The sequence below is a fragment of the Gymnoscopelus braueri genome (assembly GCF_963280865.1).
Source record: "Gymnoscopelus braueri genome assembly, chromosome: 17".
Lineage (NCBI taxonomy): Eukaryota > Metazoa > Chordata > Actinopteri > Myctophiformes > Myctophidae > Gymnoscopelus > Gymnoscopelus braueri.
This window is the reverse complement of record NC_137617.1, coordinates 22318097-22330867: the sequence shown is the minus strand read 5'-3', so window position 1 is coordinate 22330867 and position 12771 is coordinate 22318097. Positions and strand designations below refer to the sequence as shown.

Here is a 12771-nt window from a genome sequence, read left to right as displayed (position 1 = left end):
GGAACCGTGCCAAAGTTCTCAGATGTAAGTTTTAAACTGTACATCGATGAGTATTGGCTTCGGTGCCAATGCTAGGCAGGACAACCCTGTGCGCCTTGCTTGCAGAGACGGGAATTAAACCTGTGGCCCTGGTCGCCGTGTGGCTTTCTGTGCCAAAGACCACAGAGGTGTCCACCAACTATCCGCTGCCCTACGGTACCTCCACACATTTTCATGTTTCTTTTAGGGCTTTTAATTGTCGTTTCTGGATGTTAGTTTTCAAAACATGCTTCACAGTAAAGCAGCAGGATAATTTGAACGCACAACCTTTGGATCATGTACAGTAGACAGTGTATTAACACAGTGACCTACCATGCCGCCTGCACTGAACTTGTTTTCCTCCTGTTTTAACTAACAACAAACAATGATACAAACAAAGTATATCAAGATATGCAGTCGTTTTATATATATATATATATATATATATATATATATATATATATATATATATATATATATATATGTGTGTATGTGTATGTGTATGTGTGTATATATATATATATAAAATAAAAAAGGGACAAAATAAGAGACATGTCCTAAATAAATGTTATCAATTTTATTGTGAAAATATGTTTGGTACACTAAGTATAATTCATCATCTAACAATGCAGTAACTAAGAGATGCCAGTGCATGTATATAATTACACAACTAAAAAAGCACAAAGAAAACTGTTAGTTGTTGCTTCCTAACAACATTGGCTTGCATGGTACAAATATTACAAAAATCTTCACAGGCGTCCCTTGGACGAGTGTCCACATTTTGCAGTTGTTGCAACTGAACATGGCAAGAGACTTAATAAATAATATAAAGGTATTAAAAAAAAGCTAGTATCTTTAACTAATTCCCCAGTTTTACTGCTACAGGGCAAGCAGCACACCCACACATTATTTATATGAAAAGGATGCCAGTCATAAAACATCTCAATAGTTTGCCTTTAGGAATGTCTTCTGGACAAGGAAAGTGTTTCAAATAAGCATTAGTCACAATTTCAAAATAATCGAAATGCCCACCCAATTGAAAATGGACCCCTATAGGCCTTACACTGCCTGTGCAGCACTGGTGGAGAACTGAGAGGCTTCAACAGGCCAGAGTTAGTAAGCAATGTGGTTATATAGCTCCACCTACTGTAGCTCTGTAATTGGCAACTGTATGTGTAATGTTTATTTCTGTACATTAAATGCGTGTGTCCTATATCTCCATGTTAGCGGATTGAGATTCGGTATCTAGTATTCTAGATACGACACATACATGTACATGATTGGGGGTGCTACAGCCAAGTCCTGCCAAAAGGTTTGTTATATTACAACAAAGACAATGAAATTATGTTGGAATTATTGTTTTTCTTCTTGGAAGACCCAGTAACAGTGCATAAGAAACATTCTGGTTCTCTCTTTCAACAACTTCAGTTATAAAATTCCTGTATCAGGCTCTTGAAATAACAGTTATATACGTATACAAAAATGGAGGTACTGGCAGGATTGATATAATTCACCTAAGAAGTACTGTAGCTACATTCAAATGGCCTTGATGTGCCAAACAGCCTGTTGCTCACTTGTGGTTCATTTAAAAGAGGTTGATGTAAATGACCAGCAAATAGACCCCTTCTGACCTTACCGAATAGCAGGTGACCCATTATGGTTCAGCAGGCAACAATAGCTGTATTACATTCACTGGCGCCCTGTCAAGAGACAGGGCAAATCAGGCACTGGAAAGCATCTGTCACTTGGGAAGGAAGAATGTAATCATGTCTAATTCACGAATAAAAACTAACAAAGGTTTCTTTAAACTGAACACAAACTACGAATTAATTGAAACATTTAGGCAAGTAAAATACGAAATAACTGAAAACAGCTACTGTCACTATTCCTAAAGAGGAGCAAGTTACTCTTTCTAAGTCGTATAATCAGTGCACTGATGAACTTGTGTCCACAGACAAAAGCAACTGTGCGATAAGTAAAAATCCACTTCCCTGTGAATCCTCTGCAACCTTTTAGGTTTTGCTGAGCACTGAACACAGCTCTCAAATGAACAGTATAATAAATTAACATGGTCCAATTCTACTCAGAAAAAAACAAAACCCTGTGGTCAGAGCACAGTTTATGGTACAGAGATTTCTTCGGACTCTGGACTAGTCTTCCCTTGGTTCCGGTTCTGTCGCATCTGTTTCCAGAGAAAGATGAGGCTGTGAAAGTCAGGAAGTATCAAATCAGTTAGTTGATGATGCATTGAGTTACAACCTTCACAAAGATCATTTGCAATCACATTCTGCATAAACATAAGATTACGAATGCATTCATATTTAAGAATTGAGAAGTGAAAATATACCTACTGAAATGTTCATGCTTGATAAAGTGGCCCTGCTGTTTCTTCAATGGGCTCTGTCGTGTATGAAGGAAAGGTTGCTTTATTTTCCCATATCATTCAGCCCTGTTACAGTATCCCTTGGTATCATGTTTCTATTGTGAGTCATCATTGACAAAAATGCATCTTCACCATTAAACTCTTGAGTTCACAAATGACACAATTTTATAGGCATAATTAATGTAAGACATAATTGTTTTCTTTTTTCAGCACAGAAAGCTAACTAAAGCTGAAATGCTATACTTATGGGATTTCGTAAGAGTCTTACCTCGCAGTGGCCGTTTATGTGACTTGCGCCGATGCACCATAACGCCAATGATCATTGCAGCACCCACCAGCACAACAGCCAGAACTGAGAAACTGGTGATAGCTGCCAGCCTCCACACGTCGGAAGTCTCCTCCACAAATATAGGCCTACCTAAAAAGGGATGACATTTAAAGAGAAGGTATGAACTGACACTGGAACAGAAATGCAGAAACTTTGGCTGCAATGTTTTAGATCAGTAGTAGCATTTTCTATACATGTAATTCAGCCACAAGGACTCTAAAAAGCTAGCACAAGCCAAAAGGTCGATTTGACCTAAATTACTTACATGTGTTACATGATGGGGTCTTTGGGTATTGCTTGCATGACGCACAGGGCACACAAACATCCAAATCTGAATTCCAGAACTCTGAACTGCTGCATGAGCCTGTACACATAAACACGATGGAAATCATTTATTAGTTTTGTCATTTTAAGTGTCATGAGTCATTCCTCTCAACACGTTATTTAATAGCCAAACCCACTGGCATTTACTGTATACGAGTTCTCTCCACAAAGCAATATTTCTAATGTATAAAGTATTCACCATTACTTAAGCTTGTGAAAGATTAGGATGGTAGAATGACGTTCAGGGTGAGCCAGGCATCCCATGAGCCTCATGCAGATGTTTTGAAAAACCATCACATTTCCTTCCTCCATCTCCGAAAACAAAAAACCAAACAAAAAAAAACAGTCCAAATTTTGGACTGATTGAGAAACGGTATGACATCAAGCTGTAAGATCTGAGAACCCTTGTGGGTTTTCTGCCTCTCATGAAATTTAATGGGGAATTCCTTGGGGGCTGGAAATGTGCTGATGCACTTAAATGCAAATGAGAATCACTGGCTAATTTTGGTCGTACAGGCACAAGGCACTGTGACATAGCTTGTGTGTGTGAGCAGCAGGATGTCTGTGTGTTTTCACAAAGTTCTTCCGCTGAATTGTTTTGAGTGCCGGGTAATGTTTGTATATGCGTGTCTTTCGGAGAATAAACGAATGTGGTATTCGGTGTCTGAGAAAGATGGCCTCGGCAAGTCGGCAAGTAGTGAAACGTTCCCTTCCCTTTCATACAGAGAAAATGGCTACCTCTCTAGACACAATGGAAAACCTCCATATCTCTTTATGGCAGCCAGACAGTAGAACAATTAAAGCTGTGCACTTCCTAGGTGATAAGGGAGGAAATAGCCTGAAAATAGAACAGCAAAAGCCAACTGCAAGTTCAGTGTACAACACAATGCAATGCAACGCATGTAAGCATGCACACTCACAGCCTGATGTGATAATGCAGAAATCAATCTGAAAATAAGAGACCTTATTTATATAGCGCTTCTCAAAACAATTGTGCTACACTAAGTAAAATAAGACAAGAGCAACACATCAATGTCAATACGATAAACCTTAATGATGACATACATAAATACAAAGTTTACAGCGGAGTAAAACGCATTTAGAATTGTGCAAATATAATGTGTAGTGCACATACCGTATGTATTGGCCTATGCTTTTGTTTCACACAGTAACCATGAACTGAGTCAGCATTCATCAAAGAAACCAATACCAAAATTACTTATGAAACAGGTTTGACGTAATCTACAGTACAAGTGACGAAATGAGTAGGCGCTACAGGAAACCTCTCTCCTTCAATGAAATAAACAATATGGGGTTTTAATGCAAGTGTGAAACACACACACACACACACGCACACGCACACACACACACACACACACACACACACACACACACACACACACACACACACACACACACATTTTGTTTTGTTGGAAAATGTATAACAAAGATATAACTCAATATATATAAATGTTATTAGTATTTGTATTAGTATATGTATTAAAGGTATCTGCTCTGTTTGTACATTAGTTGTAAACAGAGATCAGCATGGTGCAGAATAGTTCAGGAATACACCAGTGATTGACAGTCTGTATGGTGGTTGTATTCCAGTGGATTTCCTTTTCCTGTCACAACAGATCACAAATCTTGCTGCTGTGTTTGCACAATGCTGTACTTCACCCTGCATACATGGGAGTTTTTTGTTTTGTTTTTTGTCTTCACATTCTTTTGGGGTGTTTGTAATCTGTGGGAAATGTCTCTCTGATGTCTTGGCACAGTTGGCAGGTAGTTAGAAAGTGCTGCTCAGTTTCTCTTTCGCTCTCTGTCTCCCTCTCCCTGTTAACTGAGTGTCTGTCCCATTCAGCGCTGCTGTTTCTCACTGTCTTTGTGTCAGGGGCCATGTGTCACGATGTATCTGTGTGAGTTGTGTTGGTCGATGTGTGTGTCTGAGGAATTGTAAACTGCTGTCGGAAAGAAAAAGCACAAAGCTTGTAAATCTGAACGAAAGGTATAGTCAATGACATCACCACCCATATACGCGGTGTAGCTCATAGAAACACTTCCATATGAACTGACCTCACGGGCCAGTCCTTCGCCATATGAAGGAGTGCTCTGGAGGGACAGTGGGTGGGGGTAATGTTACCCGAGATTTGCGAGATTAGCTCACACACTCACAAACACACTCGCAAAAGAACAGGGGCGAAAACATAATCTCTGCCCCCGGTCTTCGTGACCTGCCGGAGATAACAAGGCTGTTTGTCTGTATACTATTTCTGTCTGCAGATCCTGAATATAATTTTGGCTGCACTAAAGGGTCAACTACAATGACCTGCAGTATTGTGTAAATGTAAGGTCAGAACTCCAGTTCCCATAAGCCTGTTCACCCAACCCTGCACCTCTTCCCACTCCAACACACCTGCTCAAATTTAAATAGATTGAATTAACCATTCTACCCCCCTTTGACACAGTGTACACGCTGTCATTATTACACAAGTCACAACTTTAAATGTAATCCTTGTCTTCCAGGTAACTGTGATCAAGGACAAAAGAGTGTTTCAGCAAACAATCGGAGAGAAAAGAAGTGATTGAACCCTTTTCAATTCTCAGTGATGAACTTGAATGTCTCATTTAGCTTCATGTCAACTAGGACAGAGCAGACCTTAGACAAGAGCCACTCTGACATTAATAAGTAAATTGGGTTGTAAGTTTGTATCTTGACGTGTGTTTTTCTACACACCAAAATCTTCTGTGTTAATTTAGCTCTTGACAGTGTACATTTTGATCCAGTCTGTATGAAAACACTAGATTTGATGGGTTGAAGCCCCATCTCCACGCTTGACATTTCAAAGTCTAGAGAAGTGATCCCCCCCTCCATCAACCAAGCCTGGTTCCAGACGAATCTGCCATTGCAAAAAAATCAGATTCAGTGATATTGTCTGGCCACGCGAGGCTACCATCAACCAACCTTCCTCTCATTTCAACACACCTCCAACTGCACAACCAACAGCAATGGCTTCAAACCCTCAGGCAACTTACACAACACAGCCTTAACGTGCATGTTACTTAACCAGTAGACCACCAGTGAACCATTCTATAAGCTCACAGAGAGAGCTTTTCAATCTGATCTCCAAGACCTGGCTCTCAACTTTAGATTTCCTCTTGGTAGGACTAGAGCAGGGTTTGAATGCATAACCTTGGACATAATAAAGCAAGCTCCTAATCCACTGAACTGCATGTATGCTGCTTTGAGCGTTTCATATTTAGTCTTTCAAACTGTATACACGAGATGAAGATAAGTGGGATTGACACGTTTTTTTCCATTAAAGATTTATTTTTGGCATACTTTATTACAGGAAAGTCATTTATAGAGAGATAGGAAGAGAGAGGAGAGACATGCAAGACAAGACAGGGGTCAGATCCAAAGCCAGGTTTTCACTCTCACATGGAGCACATGGAGCACATCGTCGCTGTCGGGCAGAAAACTCTTATCTGCATTTTTCAACTTTTCTTTTTTTTGTGTGTGAATTAATTCCCTTTTTGTCATACAAAAGTAGATAAAAGTAACTGATATACAGGCTAAAAAAACGTGACACGTTTTGAGCTGCTATTTTTTAACAGTTTGGGAAATATGAGGAAATATGAGGAATCTGCTTGTTTTTTTGCAATGGCAGATTCATCTGGTTTCCAGGCTAGAGGGTTCCACCCCAACAGCGACAACATGATGTGTGCTCTAACCAGGCACATTGACCAGCTTGAGAAAATTAAGCTATGGGAAAATGGACCGGAACAGGAAACAGGTTTGCAATTTTTTGGAAATCTGGGACTACAGTTAAAGTTATACAATGCAGAATCCCAAATAACGATTTTTAGCAACCTCTGCTGGTCACTACCGTCACTGCATACAATTTCCGTAATCCTCGATTACCCAGAATTCCATTCGTTTTCACCGGAAGCCGGAAGCGTTTCAAAAAGCGATCTTTTAATTGTTTTATACTATCTACGGATCGTTTCTCTTAGCCAGTGGAGCATTAGTTACCATGAGCTGTGCTTTCTTTTTCTGTTCTTTTTCGATCTTCCAATCCTACATTATCTTAACATCAGCGTGAGGTTCCTTTTTGTTATAGCGCGGTAGTTCCTGGCCAAACAGGAAACCGTTGCGGTAGTTCCTGGGGACGTCGGCCACGACGTCATGACGTTGGCCAGGAACGTCATTTCCCCGGGAAAGTCCCCCCAGTCCACTTTCAATAGAAAATATATAAATAAAAGGCTTCCGGGGGTGAAATTCACGGAGTGGGTGTTGTGAAACTTTTGCCACTCGCAAAAGATATACAATTTAACTTTAGTTTTGTTGAAAACGTTACCTAGTATTACTTTAAAGGTAGGGTAAGTGATTTGCGTTGGTTAAAATAATTGTTAAATAGCTCTATATTCTGATAGTACTCATTGCTATAGAGTGTTTGTTCAATATTAGGAGTCTCCTTGTCTCTCCACCTCTTTATTAAACAGAAAATGCATTTTCGTTTCAGTTTCAGTTTCATTTCCAATTTTATCCAACCAGGACAGAGAACTCAATCAGGATATAGATTAAACAAGTGAAATTGGAAGTGATGACACTAAGAAATGAGCAGGCAAAATTGGAACTGGAACACTATACAAATTAAGCTTAAAAATGGGTACTTTCTCCTGATTGGCTGAGATTCTGACACCTACCGAAAAATCTATTTTCTGTTTATTAAAGAGCTGGAGAGACAGGGAGACATCTGTTACTGAAAAAACACTCTATAGCAATGATAACTATCAGAATATAGTATTTTAACCTTTTAACAAAATACTTTTTGTTTTAACCAAAAGATATCACTTACCCTACCTTTAATATGCACAGAGCCGATTGAAGGGTACCTGCACTCTGTCTGCAAGTTACGTCAAAAAGCTGCAGTTTGTAACTTTCATGTCCTACCCTGGATTCCAACCCTGGTCCCCAAGTGCAAGTTAATAGAGTGCAACCGCTTACTAAAGGGAGACTTTGAATTTTCACCTAAGTGTCAAAATAGGGACACTGGGGTTAAAGTGGTTAAAAAACTACTGACAGTAAAATATGTCAAAATATCATTGCCCCCCAAAAAAAAACACTTCTAAGACTTACCAATATACACGTCAAGGTCCTATTAGATGGGAATTGCATTCAGTAAAAACATGTTAATCATTCCAGTGCCGAGGATAATCTGTCCTCTGCCCTAAAGCTAGAAATCAGAGAGCTGAGACTCTAATCTGTGATGTCACATCAAGGCACAGCTCAACTGACTGAGTGGGAAGACTGACTGAGTGGGAAGACTATCTTCATGGCTTACCGTGTTTGTCTGAACTTTTGCAACCAAATGAGGCTCGCATTATTTGAGTGTTATCAGCTCTGAATAAGAAAATGTACCCTGATCCCAGAAAATCTTCCTGGATACTTTCGCAGTAACCTTTCTGAATCTTTTGCATCTTGTTCTCTATGGAACTGTACATCAGACAACACCGATGCGGGGGTGGGGCAAATCTTTTCTCTTTACAGCTATCAGATTTGTGACTGTGGCCAGGCTATTACAGACTTAACAGTCTGATACACAACAGTTAGTTAGACAGACAGACAGACAGGATTCACACATGTGTACAAGTGGTATTTCCCTTCAGTTTTTGATTTCACAGGGAGTGTTCCACTTTCATAAATCATGATACAAGGAACCTAGTACATCACAATATAAGAATGCAGTTGGAATATACACATTACTAATGGCATTGGCATTGTATTGTGCAGTGCTGCACTTGCAGACTACATTATGCTCAGCCAGAGTTTTAAGCTTATTGCGATATTCCAGGGGCCACTAAGCTGTAAGATTCATATTCCGTCAGCCAGCCATGAGAAATTGCAACAATTTAACCAGTCAAATGGAGACATTTAAAGTTTAGAACAAATTTGCTTTAAAGGAGTAGTTCACCCAAAAAATGACTTATTTTCTATCAATTACACACCCCATGAAGCCTTGAATGAAGCCTTGAAGTTTTTGTCACATTCCTACGCCAATAATTTGATGACCGGCTGAGACTCTTACTGAGTCTCCAACTGACCGATGACCCGGTCATCAAATTCAAGGCTTCATGGGGTGTGTAATTGATAGAAAATAAGTCATTTTTTTGGGTGAACTACTCCATAATTATGTTTTAACAGCAACGTTTTGCGCATGCCTCAAGAGACAAGCCTGGCCCTAGAGGACTAGAGGAGGGCTGAACCATGTTATTGGGGTCGCAGTGAAATGTGTCATTGTTCTTCTCTGCATTTCCTGTCATGTTTGTAACCTGGCTACACCCTCAAGGTGCAAGCGACCTCTCAGTTGAAACAAGGAAAGGGCCATTTGACTGATTGAGGAAGAAATTATATGGCTGCTTATATCTAACCTTTATATTTTACCATCACTTATAATACTTCTACAATACATTATGATATTTGACAGCTTGTAAGAGCCTATGTCGCCACTAGGCCTAATAGCTATTGTTTTGGTACAGCCTATCTTGTTATGGTTCAGTTTGTCCTTGAAGCAGCTACAGTATAACTATGATCTCTGCCCTGTGCTCTTGGCAGAACTACCGTACCACTGACATGAGCGTTGTTGTACTTCTCCCCATGATATCATGTACATGAAGCAAAAAAGTCACCACCTAGAATATTGTCTCGACTCCTATGTGCCTCATCGATTACTGATTGATCCAGAATTCCACGAAAGGGTCCATTTAGCACACAACCGTGACTCAGACCTGAGAGTTTGAGCTATAGCCAGAAAACTATCAAAACAAAATTAGGCCAAAGGGCTAATCACTTGTGTTATCAAATCTAATTCATTTATTTTTTCTTTCTCGTTTGTCTTTGATTTGTAGAAACAGACATTTTACATTACTGATGCATGCATGCATTCAAACCGTTTTCCAAACCATTGGATCTGTCCTGAAAAACAGGATGAGTATTTAAGGGACAAACATCCATGGCCTAAAGGCACATGAGCCTTAAAAAGGGCTCAGCCCAGGAGAATGATCAACTGTGCTCTTTCCAAAGTCATGAATGTCATTGTTTGCCCTGGGCCCTGGGGGATTAGCGGCAGCCGATATCCAGATGTAGAGATACTAGAAGATGATACAATTACTATTAACTTTGTCCAGATGTGGTCTATTGTAAAAGGAATCCCAGTTTACTTTCAAGTCTTGCATTTTAATTCTAGTCAGATTAATTTGACGTTCAACAGAAATACCATTATGGTAATACTGTAATCATACTAATAATTTAATTATTCTAATTGTTCAAGGATGTTGTAATATCGGTGTAATTATGCAGTGCAGCCTACTGTTCTGAGTCTGAATTGTTACAGCATGTGTTCTGTTCTTAACAATCAAGAGAGAGGCACGGAGAGCAAGCACACATTGTCATTTTGTGTGTGAAAATGTTAAACCTTTTATTTATTTTTTCATCCCGTCTTCTATATCATGGTACATGGGGACCCCATTCAAAACAAGCCATTAGGCTTTCATGGGCTTTTCAATCCTATTTAGTTGACCTTGTATTTAAACTGTACTTTCAAGTGCAAAATTCTAAATAAAGTATTCAATCAATCAATCAGTGGTTCTCAACCTTTTCAGGCCTTGGCCCCCCAAAATAATCATATTTGACCCTGACAAGCACTTGGAATTGTAGTTGAGTTGAGGCATAACATTTTGTTTGACTCAGTTTCAGATAAATATTGTGAAAATAGCAGATCTACAAACTTGTAGATCGTCTGTTTTTGCCTCTTTCTTATTTTATTTGACAATTTGGCCAATGTTTGACCAGTTGTTGTTTAAAAGGGTATTTAAAAAGTCTTAAAAGTCCTTAAATTGTCACACTTTACTGTCATTTGGGGGACCCCCCTGGGGGTCCCAACCCACAGGTAGAGAACCACTGTTCTACATGACAAAGGACACACTAGCAGCAGTGCGCCATTCCATGTGGCTTGTCCTTTTCACCCAGGGCCATGGATGCATGGATGGGGTGAAATAAGGCGATTGGAATGCGGAACCGGTGAGAAGTGCAGCTGGTAGAGGAAGCGGCTCTGTAAGCAGACCATTATCCAGTGTTGCCATGTGCGCTTATTATAAGCGAATTTGGGCTTGTTTTTCTGTGTGAAGTTGCTTGTAAATATTGGTAGCATGAGGGTTGCGTTTTTTTTTGGGGGGGGGCCTCGTTTCCAAAGTGTAGTTGCTTATTTTGGGCTTGTTTCCTGAATGTTGTTTAAAACAGTGGTTCTCAAACATTTTCATGCCGATGACCCCCAAATTAATATTCATTAGTAGATCTCACCCAACCTTCTGAAAATATTTTGTGCCACAAGATTTTGAGGATTTGAAAATATTCCTAATTGTTCAAATTTTTCCCAAGATATTTCTTAGAAAATAGCAAAGACATAGCCGATCTTCAAGCTCACAACGCGTCGCATCGCGAATTCGCAACGCGTTGTGATCTTGAAGATCGGCTATTTTCAAATAGCCAATGTATATAAGGGTTAGAGTGGTCGCTTCTTTTCGTAGACCTGGTTGCTTATTTCTCTCGCACAGTCTGGCAACACTGACCATTATCTGCCTCCATTTGAGTGACTGACCAACATATTCCATGTTGAATGAAACAAGGTTTCCCATGCAAATTAACTTAGGGGGAAAAACTCCCAACATTAGCAATACACATCACAGGGCTAAGAACTTTCATCCAATATCAACTTATTCCTATCTCACACATTTCTTTCAAACTTTAAAAAACAAAAAACAAGCGTTAAGTTATTTATTTACTTACTTTTCTCTGCGTTTACACCATGGAAATTCGCCACAGCCGCAATAATAAGTCCACACAGCGCACAGAACACGTTTGAAGCCATAGTAGCCTGGTACTGACTGGATGTGGCTGCTTACTTTTCTATGGCTATAGGCTACACAATTCCCGAAAAGTTCATCTGATTAACTGTGGGATCCGTGCTGAGTTTTCACCATGGAAAAGCGAGCATCAGAATGAGTCACCCAGAGGAGTCTGCGCCTTGTTTTAATAGCGCACACACCCACGCTAACAGTTCAACTCCTATGAGTCATTTCCTATGTACTGCAGGCTACTCTCGGATTCTCAGTGCGCACGAAGGAAGGGGAGCTCGTCCCGGACTTACGAGAAACTTGACTAGTGTGTGATACAATTTGGTTTCGTTTGTTGTAGTAAAAGTGAAAGTTTACAGCAGACAGACCCGTCTTTAATACGCTAGAATAGAGAACAACATTCAAAAGCCCCACCCTCCACCAGCTTTTTCACATTTTTTACTTCTTGGACGGCAAAACCCTATGTAGTCTGGATTTAATAGTGTTCTCATTGTTATTACCACGCCTGTCGACGTCATTCGCCGACTGCTGCCAAAAAACACAAGTATCTGGCATGGGTCTCTGCTCTGGGTCCCAGCAGAGAAGTGGTTCCCAAACAGTGGGTCGCGGGTACATTTTTCTGGGTCACGAGTAAATATCCCTTTATTTTAAGTTTTCTACATTTTGCTTAATATTATTTATTCATTTAAAATAAAACAAAAATCCCCAAAAATATTTTTCGTGAATTAAAAACAAATGATTAATATCAAAATAATTTCATAAATAAAAATCCATGAATTAGAAAACAAATGTTTAAGTAGTG

General features: G+C 39.6%; 1 protein-coding gene across 2 annotated transcripts; it reads right to left on the bottom strand.

The window, feature by feature from the left end:
• Window positions 1-573: 573 nt before the first annotated feature.
• On the bottom strand, window positions 574-12290 carry LOC308104524 (tumor necrosis factor receptor superfamily member 12A). 2 transcript variants are annotated; one of them, XM_080454961.1, is made up of 5 exons: window positions 11902-12290; window positions 2995-3093; window positions 2670-2819; window positions 2366-2418; window positions 574-2222 (listed from the first exon to the last, which is right to left on the bottom strand). In XM_080454961.1, exons 1-4 carry the CDS (start codon window positions 11981-11983, stop codon window positions 2378-2380), a joined length of 372 nt encoding a protein of 123 aa, XP_080311087.1. In that variant the 5' UTR covers window positions 11984-12290; the 3' UTR covers window positions 574-2222; window positions 2366-2377. The 2 variants fall into 2 exon arrangements, with proteins under 2 accessions (XP_080311087.1, XP_080311086.1); XM_080454960.1 differs by having other exon boundaries at window positions 2370-2418; window positions 11902-12289.
• Window positions 12291-12771: the final 481 nt, after the last annotated feature.

What these genes read in the sequence shown, in the direction of transcription:
- LOC308104524 (XM_080454961.1), bottom strand. Translation starts at nt 11,983, where the DNA reads ATGGCTTCAAACGTGTTCTGTGCGCTGTGTGGACTTATTATTGCGGCT. An exon ending in TGGTGTAAACGCAGAGAAAA is followed by an intron (nt 3,094 to 11,901) that starts GTAAGTAAATAA and finishes TTATGTGTACAG; the next exon opens with GCTCATGCAGCAGTTCAGAG. An exon ending in ACATAAACGGCCACTGCGAG is followed by an intron (nt 2,419 to 2,669) that starts GTAAGACTCTTA and finishes CATACACGACAG; the next exon opens with AGCCCATTGAAGAAACAGCA.